General features: G+C 53.2%; 1 protein-coding gene and 1 long non-coding RNA gene across 4 annotated transcripts; both read right to left on the bottom strand.

Moving 5' to 3' along the window:
- Positions 1–268: 268 nt before the first annotated feature.
- On the bottom strand, positions 269–8,850 carry LOC126913524 (uncharacterized). 3 transcript variants are annotated; one of them, XR_007708980.1, is made up of 4 exons: positions 8,560–8,850; positions 3,512–3,671; positions 2,539–2,722; positions 269–2,413 (listed from the first exon to the last, which is right to left on the bottom strand). It is a non-coding gene; the product is annotated as an uncharacterized LOC126913524 (long non-coding RNA). The 3 variants fall into 3 exon arrangements; XR_007708981.1 differs by having other exon boundaries at positions 270–2,413; positions 3,526–3,671; XR_007708979.1 differs by lacking the exon at positions 3,512–3,671 and having other exon boundaries at positions 270–2,413.
- Positions 8,851–13,759: 4,909 nt separating this feature from the next.
- On the bottom strand, positions 13,760–20,933 carry LOC118255615 (Golgi apparatus membrane protein TVP23 homolog B-like). Its single transcript, XM_035561945.2, has 7 exons — positions 20,820–20,933; positions 20,477–20,559; positions 19,467–19,611; positions 18,031–18,120; positions 16,591–16,722; positions 16,374–16,502; positions 13,760–15,389 (listed from the first exon to the last, which is right to left on the bottom strand). The coding sequence occupies exons 1-7, from the start codon at positions 20,829–20,831 to the stop codon at positions 15,357–15,359; spliced, it is 624 nt and encodes a 207-aa protein (XP_035417838.1). The 5' UTR covers positions 20,832–20,933; the 3' UTR covers positions 13,760–15,356.
- Between the last annotated feature and the right edge of the window lie 1,826 nt (positions 20,934–22,759).

The raw sequence follows: 22,759 nt of genomic DNA, 5'->3' as shown, positions 1-22,759 counted from the left end.
GAGACGTTGACATCAGTCCCCAGCGAGGCGTCCAGGAGCTTTCCCTGGTTCAGATGTTCCTGGATGTGAATAATCGCTTCCTCGCCGCCCCCTGCCCTGGGGACAGGCACTCCAGGTCCGAGAAAAGAAGCGCGGGGACAAAGGCACAGCCTGGAGCTGCCAGCACGGCAGGAAGCCCGAGCCATTCACGGGATGTGCGGGGCTGGCGTGACACAGATCCGCTGCCACCCCGCCGGGTCACTTACAGCAAAGCCCTTTTTTTCCCCAAGATGTGGGATGTGTCATGCATTTACAGCGTATGTTGCTTTTAATAAGGGAAGCTCGGTGTGTGCATGGCAAGAGGGATCCAGCGAGACAGTGCCTGCAGAGGTGAGGTGGTCGCACCTCGCGTGGGCTGGACCCGCTCTGCAGCTGCCTGCTCGCCTCGTGGTGCTCACATCGTGTTGGGGAGGTGTCACCAGGCAAGGAAAAGGAGCGTGGTGAGATGCTGCTGTGGTCCAGATGGACCTACCGGAGGGAAAGCACTTTGGTAGTGAGGGCAGCTCAGCACTGTCCTGGTGGGAACAGTTGTACAAGGTCTGGTGTTGGGGGAAACTGAGGCAGGGAGCTGAGGCAGACTACTTCCTGCAAAAGGGTCAATGCTGAAGCTGTGATTAAAGGCTGGTGGCACTGCCAGGTCCAGAGGAATGCAAGGTCTCTTGTCTAAATGTGTGCCTTTGGCATCCAAGAATATAAGTAAATAACGAGGGTAATAAAGTAATGGCAATGGTCTTGGGTGTCTGCTTTGATTTGTTGGGAGCAGGTGGCTGCAGGAAGGAGCAGCTCTCCCCGAGTGCCTGCACCTCTGCCTTGGACCCAGCAGTTGTTGCCCCCGATCCCTCCAGCTGCTTCCATACAGCGACAAAGCATTTCCATCCCTTGAGCTGTGACAAATCCTCCCCGTCAGAGCCGACGGCAGCCCTCGGCGTGCTGTGGCTCATCCCCTGGGCAGGGCTTGAAGTTGGGCACATCCTTCCCGTGCCGTTCCCAGCCTCGGCGCTGTGCTGTCCTGATCTGCCTGCCCGGCTCCAGCAAAGCTCTCCCTACCCCTGGCTTTGGTTTCCATGGTGTGATGGCAACTTCTTTCCGAGGGAGGGGAAGGCGCCAGCAGCCACGTCTACACTCCGGGCTGCAAGTGGAGGACTTGGGAGGAGGATCCAGGTTCTCCACGGGGGCCTGGAAACCCTCCACATCTCCACCAGTACGCACTGGTAGCCCGGCTCGTGCAAAGGAGGCGCAGGGCAGCAACACCTTTCCATGCAAAAGCATCAACAGCCATTACAAGTGTGGCTGCAGAAGTCCTGCCCTGTGTGCCAGCCACCAGCAGAGCAGCGCCGAGCCCGGTGTGGCTGTATGGAGCCTCTCAGCAGCCCCGGCTTCCGCAGCTGCTGCCCGGCCAGCGCTAAAGCAGACACGAGACACTGCGTGGGCCGGAGGCACTGCAGCACACTGTGAATCCCGGGAGCCCTCTCCTAACTGGGATAGGAGGAGATGCTGCAACACGGAGCTGGGCAATGGCACCCGGCCCTTCCGTTTGGGGAGCCAGCGATGGTTTGAAGAACATCCCCGTGTTGCATCGTGCCCGGCGGTGTTGGCAGACTGCTGCTCTATGCACCTCTGTGCAGAGATAAATGGATCAACGTGTTCATCCAAGGCAGGGATGGATTTATGGGCAAAGCAGCAGCTGGTGCTTTTGATGGAGCTTTGTCTCAGCAGCGGTGACTCTCGGCAGAGTGCCTGCCTCCACAGCACGTAAAGCCTCACAAAAAAATAAGCTGTGCATGGGCTCCTGGCGTTCCTCTGGCACGCTCTGGGCCACGTACAGCACAGCCGATGCCTTTCTCTTTCCGTGAGCTCATGCTTCAAGCTGTGAGCAGCACAGAGCAGAGCCTGAGCTCCGGGAGATGTGCAAGAGCACATCCCACTGCAGGAGCAGGGGAGCAGGGCATGGAGAAGGATGGAAAGCTTTAAATTAGCATCACAGACATCAATGGGAGACTCCCCCAACTCCTACTCCAGGTGTTCACAAAGTCTCAGGAAGCACCAGGAGGAAGGTGGGTGAGGGAGATGTCACCTGGAGGGGACATGGAGCAGCAGACCCCAGCAGGAGGTGGCCAGGTGGCCTCGTGTAGAGGCTGGAAGGGGAAGATGAGGGATTTAAACACAGCACCAAGGCCAAGAAACCCATCAGCGTGGGATGCAGAGAGCTCAGACTGCATGGAGGTCCCTGTTGCATTTTGGATAAGAAACGAGGCAAGAAAATCTTCCAAGTGTTGCCAGGGCTGGACACCTGAACTCGTCCTTGCACGCCTGAACTATCCGATTCTCTCCGTGTCTCTTCAAACCCCACTGAGAGCCAGAAGAACAAACAAAGCTGCTGGGGAAAAAAATAAAAATAAAATAATTTTTGAAAAACAAACATATAAACAACAACAACAACTAAACAATTTTTTCAGATGTTGAGGACAAAAAAAAAAACTCTTCAGTCTCTTCCTTCACCTTTTGACCTTTCACCTTCCTTGACCTTTTTCCCCCAAAAGGTCAAAGACAGCCTCCGAAGGCAGCAAACACGTGGCATCGAGGTGAGAGCAGCGCTGGGTGGCCACGGCGGGACGTGACACGGGGTGAGGCTGGTGGCTGCCCATTCTGCTAATCGGGCAGTTAAAAGGCAAAGGGTGAAAACCTGGAATGAGGAGCAGAGAACAGGTCAGTGTCATAAATGCAAACAGCAAAATGCTACGGCAAGGGAGCCGTGACAGACACCCAGCGCCTCCCCTGCCCGCCCAGGCCAGCCCTCGTTCACTTTGGCTGGAAGTGATGCCGGAGCGAGCTGTGCCGTGACACACTCCAGTGAGGACCCCAAAGCTCTCAGAGGGCTTTGCCGAGGAATTTTCAGCCCTGTCCCATGCAACGAGGCCTCTCACCGCTGGGTGAAGCCGGGGAAGAGCCGCAGATCCCGGGACACAGCAGTGGCCATGGGGGGCTTGGCGGGGTCGCGGCGCCCCAGGCAGCGCCGAGCTAAGCGCATCGCTGCATCTCCGGGAAGTCTGAGCCAGCCTGGTGGGGTGGGGAGCGGGTGTCTGGATGGGCCCCCAGCAGCTCTCCCGATGCATCAAAACCACCTCCTGCCCCGCCAGGGCAAGGGGGAGCCAAGGGCAGGTTTTCCTGTCTGGGCTCAGCATGAGGTGTGGTAACCAAGCTCCCTTTCCAAGGGGGATTTCCTCCCCTCCTCCGTGCGTGCCTCATTTGTTCCCCGTAGGAAGCATCCCAGCGTGAGGCTGGCCCAAACCCACCTCCCCTCACCCCACTGACAGCTGTGGCTTTTTGGTTTGGGGGAAGAACATGCCAATCTGGGCCTGAGCACTCCCTCCTAGAAGCAGCGTCTCCAGAAAGATTTGGGGAACCTAAGCCAGGACCCCGTGGCCCCAGCACGGCGAGGAGCTCCGTTACACACGATCTGGCAGCACCTCACCGCCTCCTATCCACCTGTGGTCATCTTGAGGTCTTGTCCCCGATCTCTTTGGGGCAAAGTTTGCCCTTGCCCCAGGTGAAAGGCTCCGGTGTCCTCCAGCACAGCAAGCCCACCACGGCCCTCCTCGTGGCGGAACCACGCAAACAGCCAGGTTTTCCCCCTGAGAACAAGAGCCCAAGGCAGGGAGTACAGTCAGGACAGGGCATGTGCAGGAGATGCTGAAATTAAACCCTAAAGGGCTAAAACAAGGGCTGGGGGGGATGCGGTGACACGTGCGGCAGCATCACGCCTGTGCCCTGGGTGCTCCTGGGGTGTCCCAAGTGGGTGTCCTTTGGGTGAGCTGTCCGTGGGCAGCCCAGGGGTATGAGTTGGCTGGGCTCGACTTCACCCTGAAGGTGAATTTCAATTAATCGATTCCAATTTAAATGAGTTAATCTAAACCCATCGCTCCGGCTGGTAACAACTGATACCGCTCATTTACAGAAGCCTTTATGTAATGAACTAACAAATTGCATGTCTTACTGCAACAGCACTTTGACAACTTTGTTTTCATTGTCCTGCATTTTAAGCTCTCCCCAGACACTGAGATGGCTGCAACAGCCGCTATTTCCCTCCTGCAGCTGCCACGTCCTACAAACACGCTCCCAATTTCATGCAAGACTGCAGCCCTTCACTTGTGCTCCTCTTCTTTTCCCTTTCCTCGCAGGAATGTGACACATCCCCGAGCTGTGCCTTCGCAGGGCTGCATGCTGGAAGCGCTGCGGGATTGCTAAACCACGTTTAAAGAAAACAGATCGCAGCCGCCCTGACACACACAGGCACCAGCCCATATTTTGCTTTTTGTTCCGAATGACACAGGAAAAACGGAATGTCTCACCTCCGACCTCGGGCAGGGTCGCACAGATGGCGTCCAGGCCCAGCGGGCTTTGAGGACATGGGATAATTCCCATGCACATCAGCCCGGCTGCTTCCTCTTGTGCAAGTACAAGATATTTGCAGCTGCAAGTCAGAGGTTCTGCGCGATCAAAACACAAGAGCCGAGCCAGGGAAGCTTTGCCAGGAGGGGTCTGGGCTGGAATTTCCTTCGAATTCTTATTTAGGCTGCGAGGGACCTGGGCCATGCAGCTCGCCTATGGCCCCCAGGGTACATGTGGAGGTGGGCGCTGCCACGGGGCATGGCCGCGGTGTCCCCTGCAGCACACGAGGCGCAGGTTCCTCCCGTGTTTGTGGCCTGGGCTCAGAACCGGGACATCTTCAATCATCAGCAACTCCCCCTGCAACGGGAGACCACGGGCAGACTTTTCACACTGCAGCTGAGGGCATAGGCTGGGGTGGCGGCCCCACGTTGAGGTCAGGGGCTTGGTCTCAAAGCACATGGATGCAACCTGTGGTACATGTCGCCCTGCTTTGCCCCAACTCCTCCGTGAAGGAAAATTGCTGTCCTTTGTCCATGCAGGCGGACACCACCACAAAAACACCACCGCCCTCCCCAGCAGGGGCTCAGCCTGCCCAGGATCCTGATGCTCAGCGCCTTCAGGTGCCACTGAGCCAAAGCGCGGCTGTCACCAAAGCGAGGTGCCCAGCAGCTTGGGGCAGCTCTGGCACACGGATGGGTCCCCAGGGGGCCCATGACACAGCCGAGAAGCCCTGGGCAAGAGCAGGGGAGCAGGGGGGGACCTGCAGGGCAGGGGCTGGCCATGGGGGCATTGAGCGTCCCACGGGGCTGCTGCAAGAAGCGGAGGTGACCAAAGCCTGATGGAGCCTGTGGGAAAAGCAAACCCAGGGTCTGCAGTGACTGCATGGGATGGGAGGAGTGAATCCTCCCCCTGCAGGCAGATTGCTCTGCATCGTTATCACAGATGTATGAAAGCTGCACCGAGGTTGGCCATGAAACCCCCCTCACCTGGCAGCACCCAGCGGCCAAGCAGGCAAGGAACGGAGGCAAGGCCATTTTAAGTTGAAAAACTGCCTGAGGGGAATCGCAGCAACCTCTGTCCTGGCTTCCAGGGCTTCCAAAAGGTGGTGGCTCGCTCGGCCCAGCGCGTGCTGAGCTCATCCTCTGCAGCTGCAGGACCTCCCTGAGGATGCACTAACAGCCCCGAGCCCTGCCCCCGCCTTCGGTTCAAAAATGCACAGCAAAAAATGTCCGTGCTGCCAAGGAGGCCGTGTTGGGAGGGGTGGGGGGCGTGTGGGTGGCTGGCTGGGGGCGCTGGGTTCCCGTAGGGACCTGCTTTCTCGTGCCCAGGTGCGCTGGGTGCCAACACCTGTGCCATCTGCTTCATGTGTCCAGCACTGTCCCCCTGTCCTTGCGTGCCTGAGGGTGTCTGTCCATGGGCATCAGGTGTGAGAGTTGCCACAAATGCCGGGAGGAGATGAATAACTTGATTTTTATCGAGTGCCACAACTGTGCGCACCGCCGGGAAGCTCCTGGAGGGTGATCTCAAAGCCCCGTTTTGGGGGGCGACCTTTGCCTGGCTCCCCAGGCCCAAGCGGGCACACAGTCCCAGGACGTGTGCTTCCCCTCAGAACCTCAGCACCCGAGGCAGCCGTGGGACACTCCCCAGCCAGGCCCAGCCTGCACGAAGCAGAGGACACCCCCAGGTTGCCGCCCGAAGTCACGCCACCCAGTACAGACAGCGTTTTTCAAGCCAAAGCCCCGCCATGGCGCTGGGCTGCCACACGTTCCTCCTCTCCCAAGGCTTCAGCTGGCAAAGGGCCACCAGAAAGCAGGGAAATGTGTATTTGCAAGCAAATCTGCCCTTGCCCAGCTGGATTTGAATGGGTCAAGGTGGAGACGGGCAGCTGCAGCCAAAGCACCAGCAGGCTCCTCGCCCCGAGCGCCTGCCTGGGTCAGCCCCGGTCCTGCACGCTCCCATCACTCGCTCCCTGCCCGGGCCTTTTTTTTTTGCAGAAATATTTGGAGGATGACTGTTCTGCCTACAAATGTCCATATTTGCCTGCCAACTTGGACACAGATGCAAGATCCTCCCTTAGTCATTTGGACTCTCATTTTTAATTGACTTTTCTACGTGAGTACGCTCATTTTAAGATGTACTTAATATAAAATGATTAAGCAACAAGAGGGTGATTATGAGTATGCAAACGTGACCTACCAGAGAGCACGGGATTGATCTATAGTTCAGAGAGGTGAGTTTTATGCTTTAGATGTATTTAATTTAGATGTATTTAATTTCAAGGGCTCACTAGCACAGCGTGTTCGGCTTTTCTGCGGGGCTGGGGGCAGATATCCCCCCCCAGGGGCAATCAGGCTGGGATCAGGGCAGGCCTGATGCTGATGCACATTTGGGGAAGGCATTCAGGTGGTGCACACCTGAGCTCTCTGTGGCCATCATCGCCTTTATAGAGAACAGTCCCGCTGCCTCCTGAGCCTTGGCGTGCCATGAAACCACTCGCTTCCAGGGGAGCATCCCCTGGGAAATACAGCCTGGATTCCTATTGTCGGTGCAAAATGATGTTGTAAAAAGAAGAAAATGCCATGAACCAGCCTCCTCACTGCTATACAAGTAATAAAGAATCCTTTTCTTTTTTGGCCACCAGACCCTTTTGCTTTCAGTGTACTTATGTGCGTTGTTCTGGGGCCAGCAGCGTTATCACAATGCCAACAAGCTGGGCACAGGGCAGCCTTTCTGTAGCTGCTTTCTTTAGTAATTTAGGGAATTACTGACTTGTCTTTAGCCAGCGTTGTCCTGTGTGCTCGCAGGACATTAGGGCAAGCTCCAGTCCCTGCAGTTCCCACCCCAGCTAACGCAGCAGGGAAGGGGCTGCCCCACTGCCCGGGTGCCGCTTAGGACACAATGGGGAGATCCCAGGACACTGGGATTTGGGGAGGAGAATGTCAAAGGCTTCACCCCAGCTCAGACAGACCTAGAAGCCTGGAGAGAAGACCTGAGCATGCTGGTGGAGGCATGCTGGTGGAGGACGAGGCTGCTGCAGGGCTCTGCGTGGAAGGGGATGTCGGATGGCGAGGTTCAACATGCAAAATGGGGCCGCATCTTGTAAAAAATGGAATCCGATGCCTGGATAGCAGGTGGGCTGTTTTGTGGGTAGCCCAAAATCATGTCAGAGCACTTTGAGGTCTTATGGGAGCAAGGATAAGGGAAAGCAGCTAAACGCAATGACAAGTCCTGGTGATAGATCTGAAGCCAGAAGCTCCAACGCTGCCAAAAATCACACTGGGGATGTTTGTGCTTGGCGTCTCCGAGAGCCCACCCGGGCAGCGGGGCTGAGCCAAAGCGGGGAGCAGGAGGGATAAGGGAAAGCTGCAAAACCAGGCCCTGGTGGATGTGGGGGCTCATCTGTGGGAACTGGCAGTAAGAGGGGAACGTGAGAGCCTGAAGAGATGGAGAGGGGCGTTTGCAAGCACAAAACGACGGTGGTGACCTGTTCAGCTTTATACAGGACCAGGCTAAGCGCCGTGCAGTGTCAGTGTGCGGGGCTAAGAGCTGGCAGCCCCGGCACCAGGGGGGTCCTGTCACCCCAAAACGCCATCGTTTGGGAGGCAGGGAAAGCACTGAGCTGCTCTGCACAGCACTGAAGACAGGAGCCTCAAGCTGTAGGCATGATTTCCCTTGTGGTGTCCAAAAGCTAAACACAGAGGCTCCGACTAAAACCGATGGGAAAATCCCTTCTGGTTTCTGGGGACAGATCAAAGCGGTGCGTTTCAGAAATCCTGTGCTTCGGGCTGGGCACCTGCTCGGGAGGGACAGGAGTGCCCAGGCTCCCAGCAGGAGCCACCAAGCCTCTCCACAGCCAAAAATTCCCTGTGGGGAAAGCGCCGAGCCCTGCCTGCTCCAGGCGAGGGCCCCAAACCGAAATCCTCACCGAGACTCTCCTCGCACCGGGAGGAAGAGGAGGAGGAGGAAAGCGAGACTGAATCACTTCTGATGAAGCACTTCTTGAAATGGGAGTTTTTCCACACAAAATCCAAAGCCCGGAGCAGGAAGGTCACGATGCCTGCTGGATGAGACAGCCCAGCCGGCCGGTCCCACGCACACACCCAGCTGGGAACAACTTTGCTTTTTACTTACTTTTTCCAGCTCGAGCGGCTGCACAACACCGCCCCGTGGCATCACGGCAGTGAAATCATGTTCCCGTTATATCCCCGCTCGGCCCCAGCGAGTGCAGAGGGAGCACCAGGGGAAGGCGCGGTGGCTTCGGTTATTGTTTTCCTCTTTGTCATCCCTCTGCGAGGCGCGGGAGGACAGCGGCCGCGGCCAGCGGAGACGCCCAGGGCGGTGACACCGTCCCCACGGCCCCGCTCGCATGGGATGCGCCAGGCTGGGCAGGTTGCTCCGGGTGCAGGATCGATCCTAGGAGGCGTTTCCAGCAGCTCTTCCAGAAAACTTTATTTGCTCTTTTTTTTTTTTCTGATTTAAAAGACAAGCATGAGAGCTCCCTCTGCCGCTGCAAGGGTTTAGACCGAAGCCTGTGTCGCGCAGGGAGGCTGGAAAGGCCCTGACAGCAGGGTCAGCCCGGTGGTGTTGCTCCAGGTGCTTGCTGAAGCTGTCCTTAAACACAAGGGCTGTGGGAGAATAAAGGGTTTTGCCCAGGGGATGACAGGGTGGGTGCCACTAAAAGGGTGTTTCGACATCCCCTCCAGGCTGCCCAGTCCTCCAGCACGGCAGGGAACACTGCGCCCCCCACCCTGCTGCAAACGGAGAAAAAACAGAGATGCTACGGATCCTGATTTCCTGCCCTTCTGTTGAGTTGCTGCCAGGGCAGCTGGAAGCGGTGGGATTTCTGCTATCCTGCTCCTGGCAGCTGCAGGAGAGCCTGAGGGGATGAACCCCGCGTGGTTGGCGATGCTCAGTGAAAAAGGCACCGCATCCCATGGGTAAGGACAAGGTGCCCCAAACTGCAGCGGGGTCTGTGCCGCCCTCCTGCCCCTGCCAGCCCTGGCTATGGGGTGGACTCAGCCTACGAGACTCTGGTTTCCCAGCTGGGGAGTGAGCAGGACTCAGGCAAAGTCCTGGTGCCCGCTCTCTTCAGCCCAGCTCCAAGCTGCAGACCCTAATTAAACCCAGCTGGGCACTGACCCTGCAGTTTGAAACATGGGAAACCAAGGCTCACCTACCAAAGAGCTGTGCGGAAGGGCCCTTACTTTTTTCAACATCTGAAGAATATTTTTGTGAAGCCCCGGGTTTGGGATGCTGCCCAGAGGTGGGTTTGGGCACCCACAGCCCCGTGGGCTCCCCAGACCCACGAGATGCAGCAGAGCAGCACCAGGACATGGGTGTGGAAATGCCAAGAGCAGAGGCAGTGTCGGTGGGTGACTCAAATCTCTTGTGAAATGGGCCCAGATGTGAAGGAGGGCTCCAAGAAAATAGAAATGTAACCAAGCTACCGGCGCTTCACGGAAGCTTTAAAACCCATGGCTGGGGACAGATGACAGGCGGGGAAGATCCCGCAGGTGAATGGGATCTGTCGGTCAGGGATGAAGTCACACAAACTGTCAGAGCAGGGCCAGGCTGAACGTCGGTATGCGGAGTAGGAAACAGTGAGTAACACGGCTCGCCAGCTCCAGCCTCTGATCTGGAAACACTGCAGCAGGCAAGAACAAATGAGTGCGTCCTGTGGCAGAAGAGCTAAGTGACTCATTTACCCCAAAGGTTACTACGGAACTGTTTACACATTTCTTTGTGATTGAAAAAAAAAACTAAAAACTAAAGAACTCGCCCAAAATGAACAACAGAGGAAGAGGTTTGAGCAAGCTGGCAGCACAAGCAATAATAAACTCACCAGGCCAAGGTTTCCTGGAGGAGCGCAAAGGGCTCAGGTAGGAACCTGCCGAGCCACGAATCCCCAAATAAACCCACTGCCGGGGGCTGCCAGCTGGGTGGAAGGCAGCGAGGGTGTTACGAGGCAGGTTCTGGGGTTTTTAAAAGAGATTTTGGGAGGACTATGAGGAATAACTGACCAGAAAATCTAACTCCTTTATTGAGCAAACTGCTCAGAGTCCCGAAGAGCAGCATTCACAGAGACAAGCAGCAGCTGAAGAGCATCGATGCAGCTTTTGCCAAGAAAAGTCCCACCTGGGAAATAACGAAGCTGTTTGAAATGTATAGCAAGCAGCTGGGGGATGAATTGATCTAGCATTAATGGCCATTAATTGGAGAATCTGAGAAATTAATAGTTTGTGAAAGGATCCAAAACAAAGATGGGACTAAAATGGGAGGTTTTGTACCGGGGAAGGTCAACAAAGGGGTTTCCTGGGAATGCATCATTTCTATATGATATACAGGGAGGGAGGGGACGATGCCGTGAAGTCCTGAAGTTCGTCGCTATTAAACACAAAGGTGCAGATCCTGTCCCCCAGACTGCAACTGCAAGGGAGTCATCATTGTTTTATACCACCATTTCCTTAGCATCACTGAGCAGGGTCAGAAACTGATTTTTGGATTAGAAGGACCTTTTGCATGATGCAGAGTGGCCCTTTTTATATGAATGAACCCATTTATTGGAAGTGGATAGAGTTCATCTGTGAATGAAAACAGCAGTCTGTCTGCCAGGGGACATTTCAAAGCCAGTGCTGAGCGCAAAACCTGGAGCCTCTGTCGTATAAAGAGGTGAACAGAGAACACCCCTGGCCTGGCAGGTTCCACACTAACAAGCTATGAAATACCTTTGCACAGCCAGCGTTAATTGTGGAGCTCTCTGCAGCAGGACACTGCAGATGCTAAAGGTTTGCGTGGGCTGAGAAAGGAACCGGCCAAATCAATGGAAGCAAAATCCATCAGGTGACAGAGCCCCAAACCTGCGGAGGTGCAAACAGCGCTCCTGGGAAGCGCAGCTGTGAGTTTGTCGTTTCCATTCGGTCTTTGCCAGGCACACGGGATTGGCAACTGCCCGGAGACAACCTTGGGTGCGATGGGGTCAGATGGATCCAGAGCACCGTTCTTGCTGCTTCGAGGAAGAGCTGGAGGCGCGGGTGCCAGCTGCAAGCAGAGGAAGAGGCTGTCCTGTCCCCACGGTGGCACGCAAAGGCTGTGCCTGCCCCTGCGAAGCAGGAATGAACCTCGAGCAGTTGAGGGCTGCAGGCTGCGACCGAGCAGTGGAAACCAGCTCAGCACATCCCTGCCGTCGGCTGCCCTGCGCCACACCACGGAGGATACAAAGGAGCAGGAGTCACGTTAAAGTCCCTTTGCTTTTGGCGCACAAAGACAGGCGACGACAGGCCTGTGCTCCCCCTGTGATACAGAAGTGCTGTTATCAAGAAAACAGGAAGAGCATTTCCTCTTCTGTACCCTTCGCCTGTCTTATCAGGGCGGCTCGGAGGCTCTCGCTTTGCTGCGGGTGGGGAGGGGAGAGCTGTGCGCAGGAAGATGGGACGCCCGCTCCCATATTCGCGCTGTTTGCAGGGAAAGGCAGGAGGGAAGCGAGAAATTCCTTCCTGCCAGGAGGCCTGGAAGCAGCGCTGGGCCCTGGCCAGCATCCACCCCTCCTCACCCGCATCCCTGCTCCCTTTGGTCTCCCCAAAGGTCACTCTTCGCTAGTCACTGCAGCTTTTTGTTTAGCAAATACCAGCTGGGATGTCCTGTCCTGTGTGAGCAGGGCTGGCCGGGGCCTCTGCCAAGCCACTACAATAGACCTCTCCCTACAGCCCTCCGGGCCCGGCCAGTCTCCAAGAAGGTTGTGGAGGAAAAGACAGACAGGCTCCAAGTGCCTGGTGCCAGGCTGCCCGTGCCCACTCAGCGCCCTTTCCTCCTGCACCGCATCCTTTGCCCAGCAGCTCTGCCCCAGGGCAGGGGAAATGCACTGAGATGGGGCAGAAGCGCCTGTATAGCTTCTGTGTTTTGAGAATATCCAGACACATCACACTGTTAGAACATCAGGGCAGAAAACGCATTGCTTTTGGAGGCTATGCTCCAAGGACTCGAAATGGCTCTGTCTGTAAAATGAGGAGGATTTCAAGCCCACCTTTCAGCTTGCAACAACTGTGGCTCACTTGGCCATTTCAGAGCAAATAGTTGGAGTTTTTTTTTGTTTGTTTATTTATTATTATTTATTTATTTACTAGTATTGCTCTTGGATTATTTCTGCTTCTGTGAATCCTGAGAGTTCAGCCAACACCCAGGCCTGGAGGTCTTAAGGTGGGGCCACCATGACGCAGCTAATGCTCGAGAAACTGACCTAGCGTGGATTCCTGAGACTTGCCTAAAAAAGCAGATTCAGAGAATTTCCCCGTTCCGCTGCAACTCCCACTTCCTCTTTCACAGGAAACTCCAGCAGGCAGTGAACAACAAAAATAAAAAAAAAAATCAAACAACTATCACACCCAAGTGGAGCGGAGATAAGAAATTTGGTTCTGATCCACGCTGCAGAGCAATGTGATAAAATGCCAGCTTCTCAGAAGCCAGAAAACTGAATGTTTGCCAAGAGGCTAAAAATAAGCCACAGAGGGCTATAGTTGTTCTTAGTTATATAGGGCATGTACTAATAAATGTCTCTGTCCTTGATTAATTACACCGCAACTTTCAGAAAAGCACACTATTTTCCAGGAACAGTGTGGGGGGAGCTTTGGCAGCAGTAAACGTGAAGTCCAAAGCTTTCAACATGTTTTAAAACAACTACCTTGCGGCTGAGGCTTTGCCGTAGTCAGCGCAGTCTGTCCAACAGCAGCGGCACACGGGGGGCTCCTTCAACAGCAGCAGAAAGGATTTCCATTTCAGCACGCTGCAGGGGCCAGATGCTGCACTCGTGCGTCCCCGCGTGGCTGCAGAAGCGCCTTCACTCCAGTGATTTACTTCGTTTTGCCTGGTTACGTTCATTCATTAGAAACGGACCATCCCGCCCAGGTAAAAGGGGACAAGTTCCAGCCACGCGGCAGCACTGGTGTTACGGCCACGTGCTGCCTCCTGCCAGAACCGAGCCAGGGACCTGGGCAGAGGGGTCCTCAGAGCCCCCTCAAAAGCAGCATCTTCAGCACTCAAGCCAGGTCTCAGCGAACAGGTGCACGAGGTGGTAGACCAAGAGTCAAACTAGAAACAGCCAGACTGAGCCACCCTCTGTCAATGATCTGGCTGCCAGTGACACTTACTTCAGCTGTATGACAATTTCAGCGTGCTTATGAAGAAGGCGTTTACACAGGCGAAGCTCTCCAAGACTCTCGGGGAAAGCGACTGGGACAGAGCTCATTATTAGCACTGTTTAACTTCAGTAACCCCCATCAACTGCAAGAACACTGAACATAAACAGAGCGCAGCCGTGAATCACAGAAGGGACACCTGGTCTGGTTAAACAAAGCATTCTTTTAATTTCAAGACCTTATAAATAGATATTTACAAAAGGAAGGTATCAATCCAAAGAGTTAGACAAATGCACAGCTCCCGAGTATTGCTACAGTACAGGGAGACACATAGCATTAATGCGATCCCACAATTGACAATACCCATTCTTCAAAAAGAAACCACATTCTTAATTTAAAATACCTCATCAGAAGTTCACACTACCCCCCGCCGTGAAAGCACAACCTGCCTTGAACAGTTTGACATGACAAGAAGGACCTGACGCCTCTCACACAGAACACACCACTGTCTGCCACCTAGGTGAACACTTCATGATCGAACCAATGGTTTTTCCCAGCCCGCAGACCCCTTGGGGAGCGCAGCTGGAGGACAGCACGTTGCGTGGATTCAAGGAATGTAAGCGCCTTGCAGATCAGCACAGTAATGCCAGGTGTTCAGACAGCCCCAGCAGGCGGGTGATCCGAAACACCCTTGGGTCATTGAACAGCGGAAGGCAAACAGTCTGCATCCAGCCTCGGCTCTTGTGTAAATGGGCAACCCCGAACCAGCTGCACGGGTGTTGAAACGAGCCCAAGAAGTTCTCTGCATGTGTAATGCAGCCTCCTGGTACCCCTGCCAGCCGCACTCCCCACTGCCGGGCACTGCGGGACGGTGAAGAGCCTGCAGACCAGACCACACCACGTCCTCGCGGCCACACGAACGCACCAAATGCGTTATTACTGCCGTGCAGCAGTGACACGACACCAGGTGGCATCGCTGCAACAGCTCTGTCACTACCTGCTCCCAGATTCATTCCACCTCTGAAACCGCGCGTGCAGCTCTCCTTGTGGCCTGGTTTTACTCTGCCTGCGCTCTCCACACAGACACAGGCCAGCCGGTAAAAGAGGGACTCATCATAAATCCCAAGATTTAATCAAGGTTCCTGCGTAGACGTTAGAGACCTCCAGGAACACTTCAGATTAATAGAAGACCAGAGCTGCGCACGAGTCACTTCTGCAGTTTCCACGAGACTTCATCCATCTTCCTACTAAGCCAACGGCAACGTTTCCTTCAGACTTCCTTCACTGCAACGACCTCAGCGCCATTCAAATCACAGAATGAGAGATGCAGAGCCAAAAAAGAGCTACCTAAACTTCATAACAGAAGCAGCAATGACCTCCGAGAACAAAATGCAGCTGAGTCCACAACCGAAAACTGCTTGAGGTACCGATTGCTGGAGGCGGTGGGGGTGGTTCCTGGGCAAGAGACGGCTCAGCTTGTGCATGGTTTTTCAGAAGGATGCCTGGCATTTTCATCCAGTAGGTACAAACCTGCACCAGAGCTATCTAGGATGTTTTTTTTATTTAAAGTTCAGAAAACTTAATTCTAACTAATCAAACTAAAGAAAGAACATAAAACACAATCTGCTAGTGGAGAACCGAATATAAACCGCTAGGAGTGTTAACAGGAAGCCTTGCACAATTTATTTACTTCTTTTAATTCACACCTCGTTCACGCAGCTCCCAAATCTCACTGTCAGAGCAACATTCTCCATTGTTCACTTCTGTGAATCCAATCCGGCTTGAGGCTTCCCACCACACTCAAGATGCTGTTTGGTCATCTTTAGCCACGGTCTGCAAAAGAGAAAAAAAAAAAGTCCATCACAAGAGAACTGCGTAACTCACTGCTGCGATTCTGGGACATTCCCGCCAGAGACTGAGACCAGACTGGGCCTTTGGGTAACCACTGCAGTGGCAAAAGCACTCGGAAGCAAATACAGCTATAGAAGAGCACAAACCCAACAGACTGCCAAGAACGAGGGTTCATCAGTGTTTAAGCTTCTTATCGCACTAATGACAACGATTTCAGTAAACATCCGTGGCGCTGTGGCAGCCAAGCCACCTGTCCCCAGTCGTCCGCGTAAGACAAAGCTCCACAATCAAGAAACCTGGGGAAAGCAAAAGGCCAGGGAACACCTAGAGGCTGAACAGCGCATGGCAGAACCTCCTTCTGCAGGGACCTATGGAGGGAAGGAAATCTGGTGCTGGGGCAGAAAAGGACCCGATGAGAAGAGCTAGCTGGAAGTGAGAAAGAACACAAAAGGCAGCGGTGGGCCTTTCAGCGAAGGGCTACGCACACTGCAGCTGTGCACTGAAGCACAAGGACCAACCCAACATCCCTCCAGATACATGTTTTTGGGGTTAGCACAACCTGAAGAGGAAGCAGTGCAATGCAAGGAGTAATTTAGCAACGTGTTATCCAAGAGCAGCGGAGTTTATCAAAAGCCATTCCATTCTGTCACTGTTTTCCCTCTGCGCTCCTCGTTTCCAATAGACCAGCCACATTCCAGTAAATTCCACAGCACTCGTCCATAGCGCTAATAAATAATACAAGCTCACGATATGCTGCAGATGGAACCTGATGCCAGTAACCAGCGAGTTACTCTGTGACTTAACCAGGGGGGTTCAAATTCACAAGGAGCAATATGTGAAGGGTCCCACTACGGAACTCCAAGTAACAGCTTTTTAAATCTTCCCTTTCGTGGCTCAGGCAGAAAAGGGAGCTTCCGGACAGAAGCAAATACAACGGCTGGGTTTCCAAAACCCTGGAAATCTTACCTGCCGCAAGAACTGCTTTCCGAGATAGCTGGTCGCCATGCTGGTCAGGTTCTTCCTACTGCCGACTTTGCACCTGATATAACCATAAAGGTTGGCTCCCTGGAGAACTACTCCCATTATAACCACTGCCTAGGACACAGGAAAACGCTGCAGTTGATTTACACCGGCTTATTGGCAACATGCAAACTCTATCACCGAGCTGAGGGAGGCAACTCACCAGCCACTTCACTTTGAAAGAAAAGAGAGCACTGAACGCAAATATCACCCAGATCATCGGACAGGTAATTAGACCTAACCAGAAAATTCGGGACTCTGCTTCCGAGGAGGCTTTACTCCCTTGTGCTGATACCTAGAAACAGAAAGTAAATGAAGATTAACAGGCTGCTCTATCATACAGATCATGTTGTCATTAAAAGCAGTCCAGAATCTACAAGCCTTCTGAGTTTTGCCTCTATACAACATTACTGGGTGCTTTCCAGGCCAACTTCGACATCACTAAGATATTTCTGTAACAGAAGATGTTTCCATTTAAAGGGCCCTTTTGTCAATCTGCTACCAGAAACAGCGGAGGCAGCAGCAACAAATCCTCTTGGAATATCTGGGGCTAAAAGGCCGTAGTAAATTTGGGAAGCGTTACGTTTACTGTGTGGTTGTTACAAAGCACGGAAGCAGCCAAACAGATGTTTTCCACCTCTGCATCACAACCAGGACACAACCACCAGACAACCAGAATATCACCCATCCTAGTGCTGGGAGAACTAAATATTGATACACGTGGCCATCAGACTAGGTAATTTTTACAGACACACCCGATTCACACCACACCACTGATTTTATAAAATCTTTATCAAGCAGAAGATCCCAACCAAGCATTCACTTCTTCCTATCAATAGCTAAAAAACCTGGACTGGCTTAACAACGTATGGCTAAACTTACTGCATCTCCTACTTTTCAGCTGTTCAGCTTTTTATTTTTAACCCCTCCCTAACATGTTCCAGTTTTTCTAAACTAGCACAGTTTTGCAAAAGAATCTGCCTGCAGTAAGGGCACAAATTCAGCTGGAGGAAGGTTTAGGGTCAAGTCTCTACACCGCTACAGACTGCAGAAAATGACCTGTACCTCAAACCAGAGCTGTACACCAGAAATGCCGTTAGCTCCACGCATACAGAGGTAAGAGATAAGGACCAAAAGAGTAAATACGTGACATGATGTGAGGTGCCAACAGACGGGATACTAGAGGCATAGCAGTAGCCCTACTGAATGCAAGGGAGCAGCAGCAACCACGAGGAATGCTCTATGTTGCTTCCTAGCTCCCATAATTTTCAACAGGATGCAGGAACTATGTCAGCTGTTCCACGTTCACACCAGAAAATGTCTACATTATTGATGTGACATTGGAACCTTTACTGCATCTTATACGAACCAGTTACTTACGTGAAGTCAGATCGGTACACCATGAGATTTTTTAAATAAACCAAAAATAAAAAAACCTAAAGTCATCCTCATTCAGTAGCCCACATGAAACAAGCAGGTGGTTACAGACCTGTGGCTGGAAGTACACGTCTGAACTATGCAATTTACCATCACAAGCATAACTGGCAATTAACAGGGGTTTGATAAAATTGAAACAATCAAAAGAAATAAAAAAGGAATTTACCTTCCTGGCTTCAAATATCCACTGACTTCTACCATCATCATCCACCTGGTTCCACCAGCGAAGGCCAACCATTAGTCGCCCTGTGACATTCTGAAATTAAAAAAAAAAAAAAAAAAAAAAAGCCATGAGCTTTCAATTTGCTGCTAAGAGAAACCATTAGCCAAACAAATCCTTGGGAGCGTTCCACCTCAGCACCGGACCCAGGAAGAAATGGCAGCTTTCAACCCCAGACCTCATCGCTGTCAGCTCTAAAAGGAGCTTTAAATGTTGCTGGCAGCAAATGCTACTTCTTACACCAGCAGCAGCTGCTGGAGTGACTTCACAGCAGTCTGCGCTCTCAGTGGCTGCACGAGTTAACAACGCTGGCTGTATTTTAGAATGACAGGCATCGCACTGTAAGGATCTTGTATGTTGTTGCTCTTAATCTTGCCAAAGTTCAGCTGCTTGGGTTGCTGCTTTCAATGCTGCTCTTTTGCCCCACGTGAGAAAACATTATGAGTTCTTACATCCACAGCAGTCTGTTTTCTGGTACGTTCAGTACAACAAACAGTAAGTTATTGTAATAACATAAACGAGGCACATTTGTGGTGATTCTAAAGGGATCTTCCTGATAACAAAGTCTGCATTACCTTAAAAGAAAGGCTGACATACATTCTCTGTTTTATTTTCAAACAGAAGTCAACTACGCAGGTTTGAGTTATTATTTCGTAACGCTTTGCAACACATCACAGTAATTGCGGGTATCTCGGTGTCCTGGTTTCAGGTAGGACAGAGTTAATTTTCCTCCTAGTAGCTGGCAGGGTGCTATGTTTTGGATTAGAATGAGAAGAGCGCTGATAACATGCTGATGTTTTAATTGTTGTAGAGCAGTGCTTACACCAAGCCAAGGACTTTTCAGCTTCTCGCTCTGTCCTGCTAGCGAGCAGGCTGGGGGTGCAGCAGGAGCTGGGAGGGGACAGACCCAGGACAGCTGACCCAAACTGGCCAAAGGGGTATTCCATACCATCTGACGTCATGCTGAACAATATATAGGGGTGGCTAGCCGGGGTGGGGGGCCGGCTGCTCGGGGATAGGCTGGGCATCGGTCAACGGGTGGTGAGCAATTGCATTGTGCATCACTTATTTCATACACATTATTACTATTAATACTATTATTATTATTATTGTTATTATTTTCCCTGTCTTAATAAACTGTCTTTATCTCAACTCACAGACTTCACTTTCCCGGTTCTCTCCCCCATCCCGGAGAGGGAGGGGGGAGGGTGAGCGAACGGCTGTGTGGTGTTTGGCTGCCAGCCAGGCTAAACCACAACACTCGGGCATCACTCTGGTGGAAAGGCACAAAGAAGCTACTTTTTGTGGGACACGAACATCACCCTGTTCAATTATTCTTATAGAACTAGGCAAAGATAACAAAAAGCCTTAGAGGAACTTACCTTTACAGCCCAAAAGTCACATGACAAGAGGAGGATAATTGTCACCATGCAGGCAATAAAGCTGCTAGTTAAGAGCTCACAGAGCAGATAGACAACTATCGCACTGACTCGGAAGAACAGGTGGAAAAATGACGCCACTGGATGCCTGGAATGAAGTACAGCACAGTCACAGCTCTTTCAGACAAGACTGAAGCAATTTCAGAGAAATGACATTGCAAGGTGACCTTCTCCCACCAACTCAAAGGCTAAGGATCAGCACCGTTACGTGAAAACAGCGTGCAGTAACTGCCAAAAATAAAGGGAATAAACTGACTGGAAGCTCATCGTAAGGAGGACACGTTCCACTTGCAGCCTTATCCCGGGTGCAAAGAGAATTTGGTGAGGAAGGGGCCAGGGAATTTTACCTGGTCTTTTATAGGGTACATTTGAAAACGGTTTTCTGACTGAAGAAACACCAGACTGAGCTGAAGAAAGATCACATTTCTCGACATAACAGACTTGCCCTTCTTTATGACTTATGCAGTTTCCAGTTCAGAAACGTACACTACAGAGCTAAGGTCACCACGACACCAGGACCTGGGGCAGAAAGAGGAATGAGGCTGCTGGACTGAGCACATCAGGACACGGCAGGCAGTAGGGCAGCACCGAGACGACTCAGGAACAGAGAGTGGCGAAGGGGTAACAGACCAGCTCAGAAATGAGTGTTCAACACAGCAAAAGCCTCCTGTCACACGCAGCTCGGAGACATTATGTCGGTATACGCGCAGCAAGACAAACACCGCGTTTAACGTGGAGACACCCAGAAGCACAAAGGCACAGATGGACAAACTCCAGCTGAGCTTCTGGAAGTGGCGTTCTTGGCCACACGGCGGTTACCCCCCACCCCTTTTTTTTTCTTTTTTAAGTTAATAAAGGTAAGTGCTGCCCTGTACTTGGACGGGGCGGGGCAGCCCCCCCTCCTTCCTGCTTCTCTCTAGGCCTCATCCGGAGACCCCCTCCCGGCCGCTGACCTCAGTCTCGACTTTCTGGCTCTCCGGGACGCCTCATCGTCCGCATCGAAGAGCGACACGTCCTCGATGTCGTCACCGCTGTCCTGCGGGGAGGCACGCACGCAACCGGTCACGCACACGCGAACGCCGCCGGCGGGCCCACCCCCGCCTTCGCCCCAGGCCCAGAACGAAGCGGTACGACTTCCCCCGGGCAGGAGCGGGGAGGGGGCAGCGCCCGGGTTCCCCCCACCCCCCCCAGGCTGCCGGGAGCTGTGCGTGAGGGCACGGCCCGGGGATCGCTGCGGGACCGACCCGCCCCAGCCCCAGCCCGGCCCCGCGCCCCCCGAGGCCCGCCCGCCCCCACCTGCCGCAGCATGGCCGCGGCCCCTCGCTTCCGCCCGCCGCCGCCACGTCACCGCCGCCGGCCAATCCCCAGGGAGGTGGAGGCGGGGACCGCGCCTGCGCGCTGCGGGCGGGTGACGCCGCGTGGGGGGGGGGGGGGCGGCGACGGCAGCAGCAGGGCGGAAGGTGGGGGGGGGGGGGGAGGGAGGAGGCCCTGTGTGGGCCCGGCCCCTGCTACAGGGCGGGGGGGGCGGCCCCCGCGTGGGGCAGAAACGCGGAGGTTTTAGGAAAAACGGCCAGCGCCGGGCAGCGTCAGTGCCGTAAAGGACACAGCCCCGGTTAAGAAGCCCCCTGCGTTCCCACCAACGCTTAATTGTTTAATTAGCACCCTGAGAAACGCAGCGAGGCACCAGGGGAGGAGCGTAACGCGCAGCAGGGCGCGTTAACCACCAAAAAAAATAACCCCAGAAAAACCCCCACAAAACTACCAAAACGCTTTCTGCCGCTCTGCCTGGCCTTATCTCTGCCTGCCCAGACACGCCGCTCCCTGCACACCGGCATTCCTGCCCACAGCACCCCCCGGGTGCCCCCCCCCAGGTCCCCAAAGGCCGGGAACACAAAGGTTGGTCGGCCTCAGCCGGGAATTGCAATAAAGGAAACAAACCTGCACGTAGCCACCTCCAGCAGGGACCCCACACACCGTGTACGACATCTTCAAAGGCATCCCTGGCGCTCAGCGCCCAGCTTCGCACCCTCTGGGCTGAACTGAAGCTGACCACAGAGATTCCTGGTCCAGCCCTGCCATCGTCAGCGATTTTACACCACCTCTGCCAGCTGCAGCACCCTGCGGGCACCCGAGTGCCCGCACCCACAGGGAGATGCTGACCTGGCTCCAAACAGGATGACAGTGCTCTAATCCTCCTCGCTTTGGCATGACTAAAAAGGCATCAGCCTTTCCACAAGCTTTGTGTTTCTATGAGATACTCTTTCTGTGAGTTTTTTGCCTCTACGAGGTGTTTTCTTCCAAGTGAGTTGTACCCAAGGGCCTCTGGCAGCAGCTGTGCTGGGCTTATGCCTGATTTCTTGTGAGAAAGTGCCATCCCGTGGCTTGTGAGGTCCTTGCTGCTTCCAGTCTGAGAACTACAGTCAGGCAAAGCCCCTTCAGACCATTATAATCCCTGTGCCATAGCCCAGCTGCGCTGCAGTACAGCCCATTGCCAACCTCCTGCCCTCCCTCACCCCCTGCCCATGAAGTATTTCAGCAGTCAAACCCAATTACAACAGTCCAACTCACCCATCTTCATTACTTTCTGCCATCCTTGTAGTTTTAGGCTGGCACTTAGTACTTTTTACCCGTTCATTATAATTTTGGGGGTACAACTACTGTTATTTGTCACTGTTAACAAGGTCTGACAGAAAGCCCAGGAACTGGAAGTCAGAGAACACATTAGTTGTTGTTTGTTTTTAAATCACCACCCTGCTGCCTGGGGGTCCCACAGACATTCACCTCAAACCAGAACTGCTGCCACCAGGACCCCATGACATGACCACGGGCAGAAGGATCCTGCCCCAAGCTTCTAATGCGAGGAAATAACAGACTTCTGGTACACTGGCCCAAAAGCTCAAAGCTGTACAACTGGGAAAATTTTGTCTTCCCAGCTCAAGCCAGTTCAGGTCCTGAATATTAGCAGAAACCATGCACATTTAGGTGTTTATCCACAGAAATAAAGGAATACAAACCACTACCTCTATTTGTTTTAAACACAGCAATTATTTTCCAAGCCCGTATTTCTTTAGCTTATAAACTCTAGTCAGTGTATATAAACTTGAACAATAAAAATCTCTATTCAAACAGCTGAGCCATGTCTTTTGTATATTAGTTTTTCCAACAACAGCACTGTGTTTATAGTGACAACAGGTCTAGCAAGACAAAACCCAGGTGTGGTTTTATCCAGGAGTCAC

This window comes from Cygnus atratus, chromosome 18 (assembly GCF_013377495.2).
Source record: "Cygnus atratus isolate AKBS03 ecotype Queensland, Australia chromosome 18, CAtr_DNAZoo_HiC_assembly, whole genome shotgun sequence".
Taxonomy (NCBI): domain Eukaryota; kingdom Metazoa; phylum Chordata; class Aves; order Anseriformes; family Anatidae; genus Cygnus; species Cygnus atratus.
This window is presented reverse-complemented; position numbering and strand designations above follow the sequence as displayed.

Bases quoted from the DNA above. Each gene is read 5' to 3' on its own strand.
- LOC118255615 (XM_035561945.2), bottom strand. The intron at 16,503-16,590 runs GTGAGTTGCCTC...CCTGTGTCCTAG, and splicing joins CTTTCAAAGTGAAGTGGCTG to GCAGTGGTTATAATGGGAGT. The intron at 15,390-16,373 runs GTAAGATTTCCA...TCTCTTTTGCAG, and splicing joins GAAAGCAGTTCTTGCGGCAG to ACCGTGGCTAAAGATGACCA.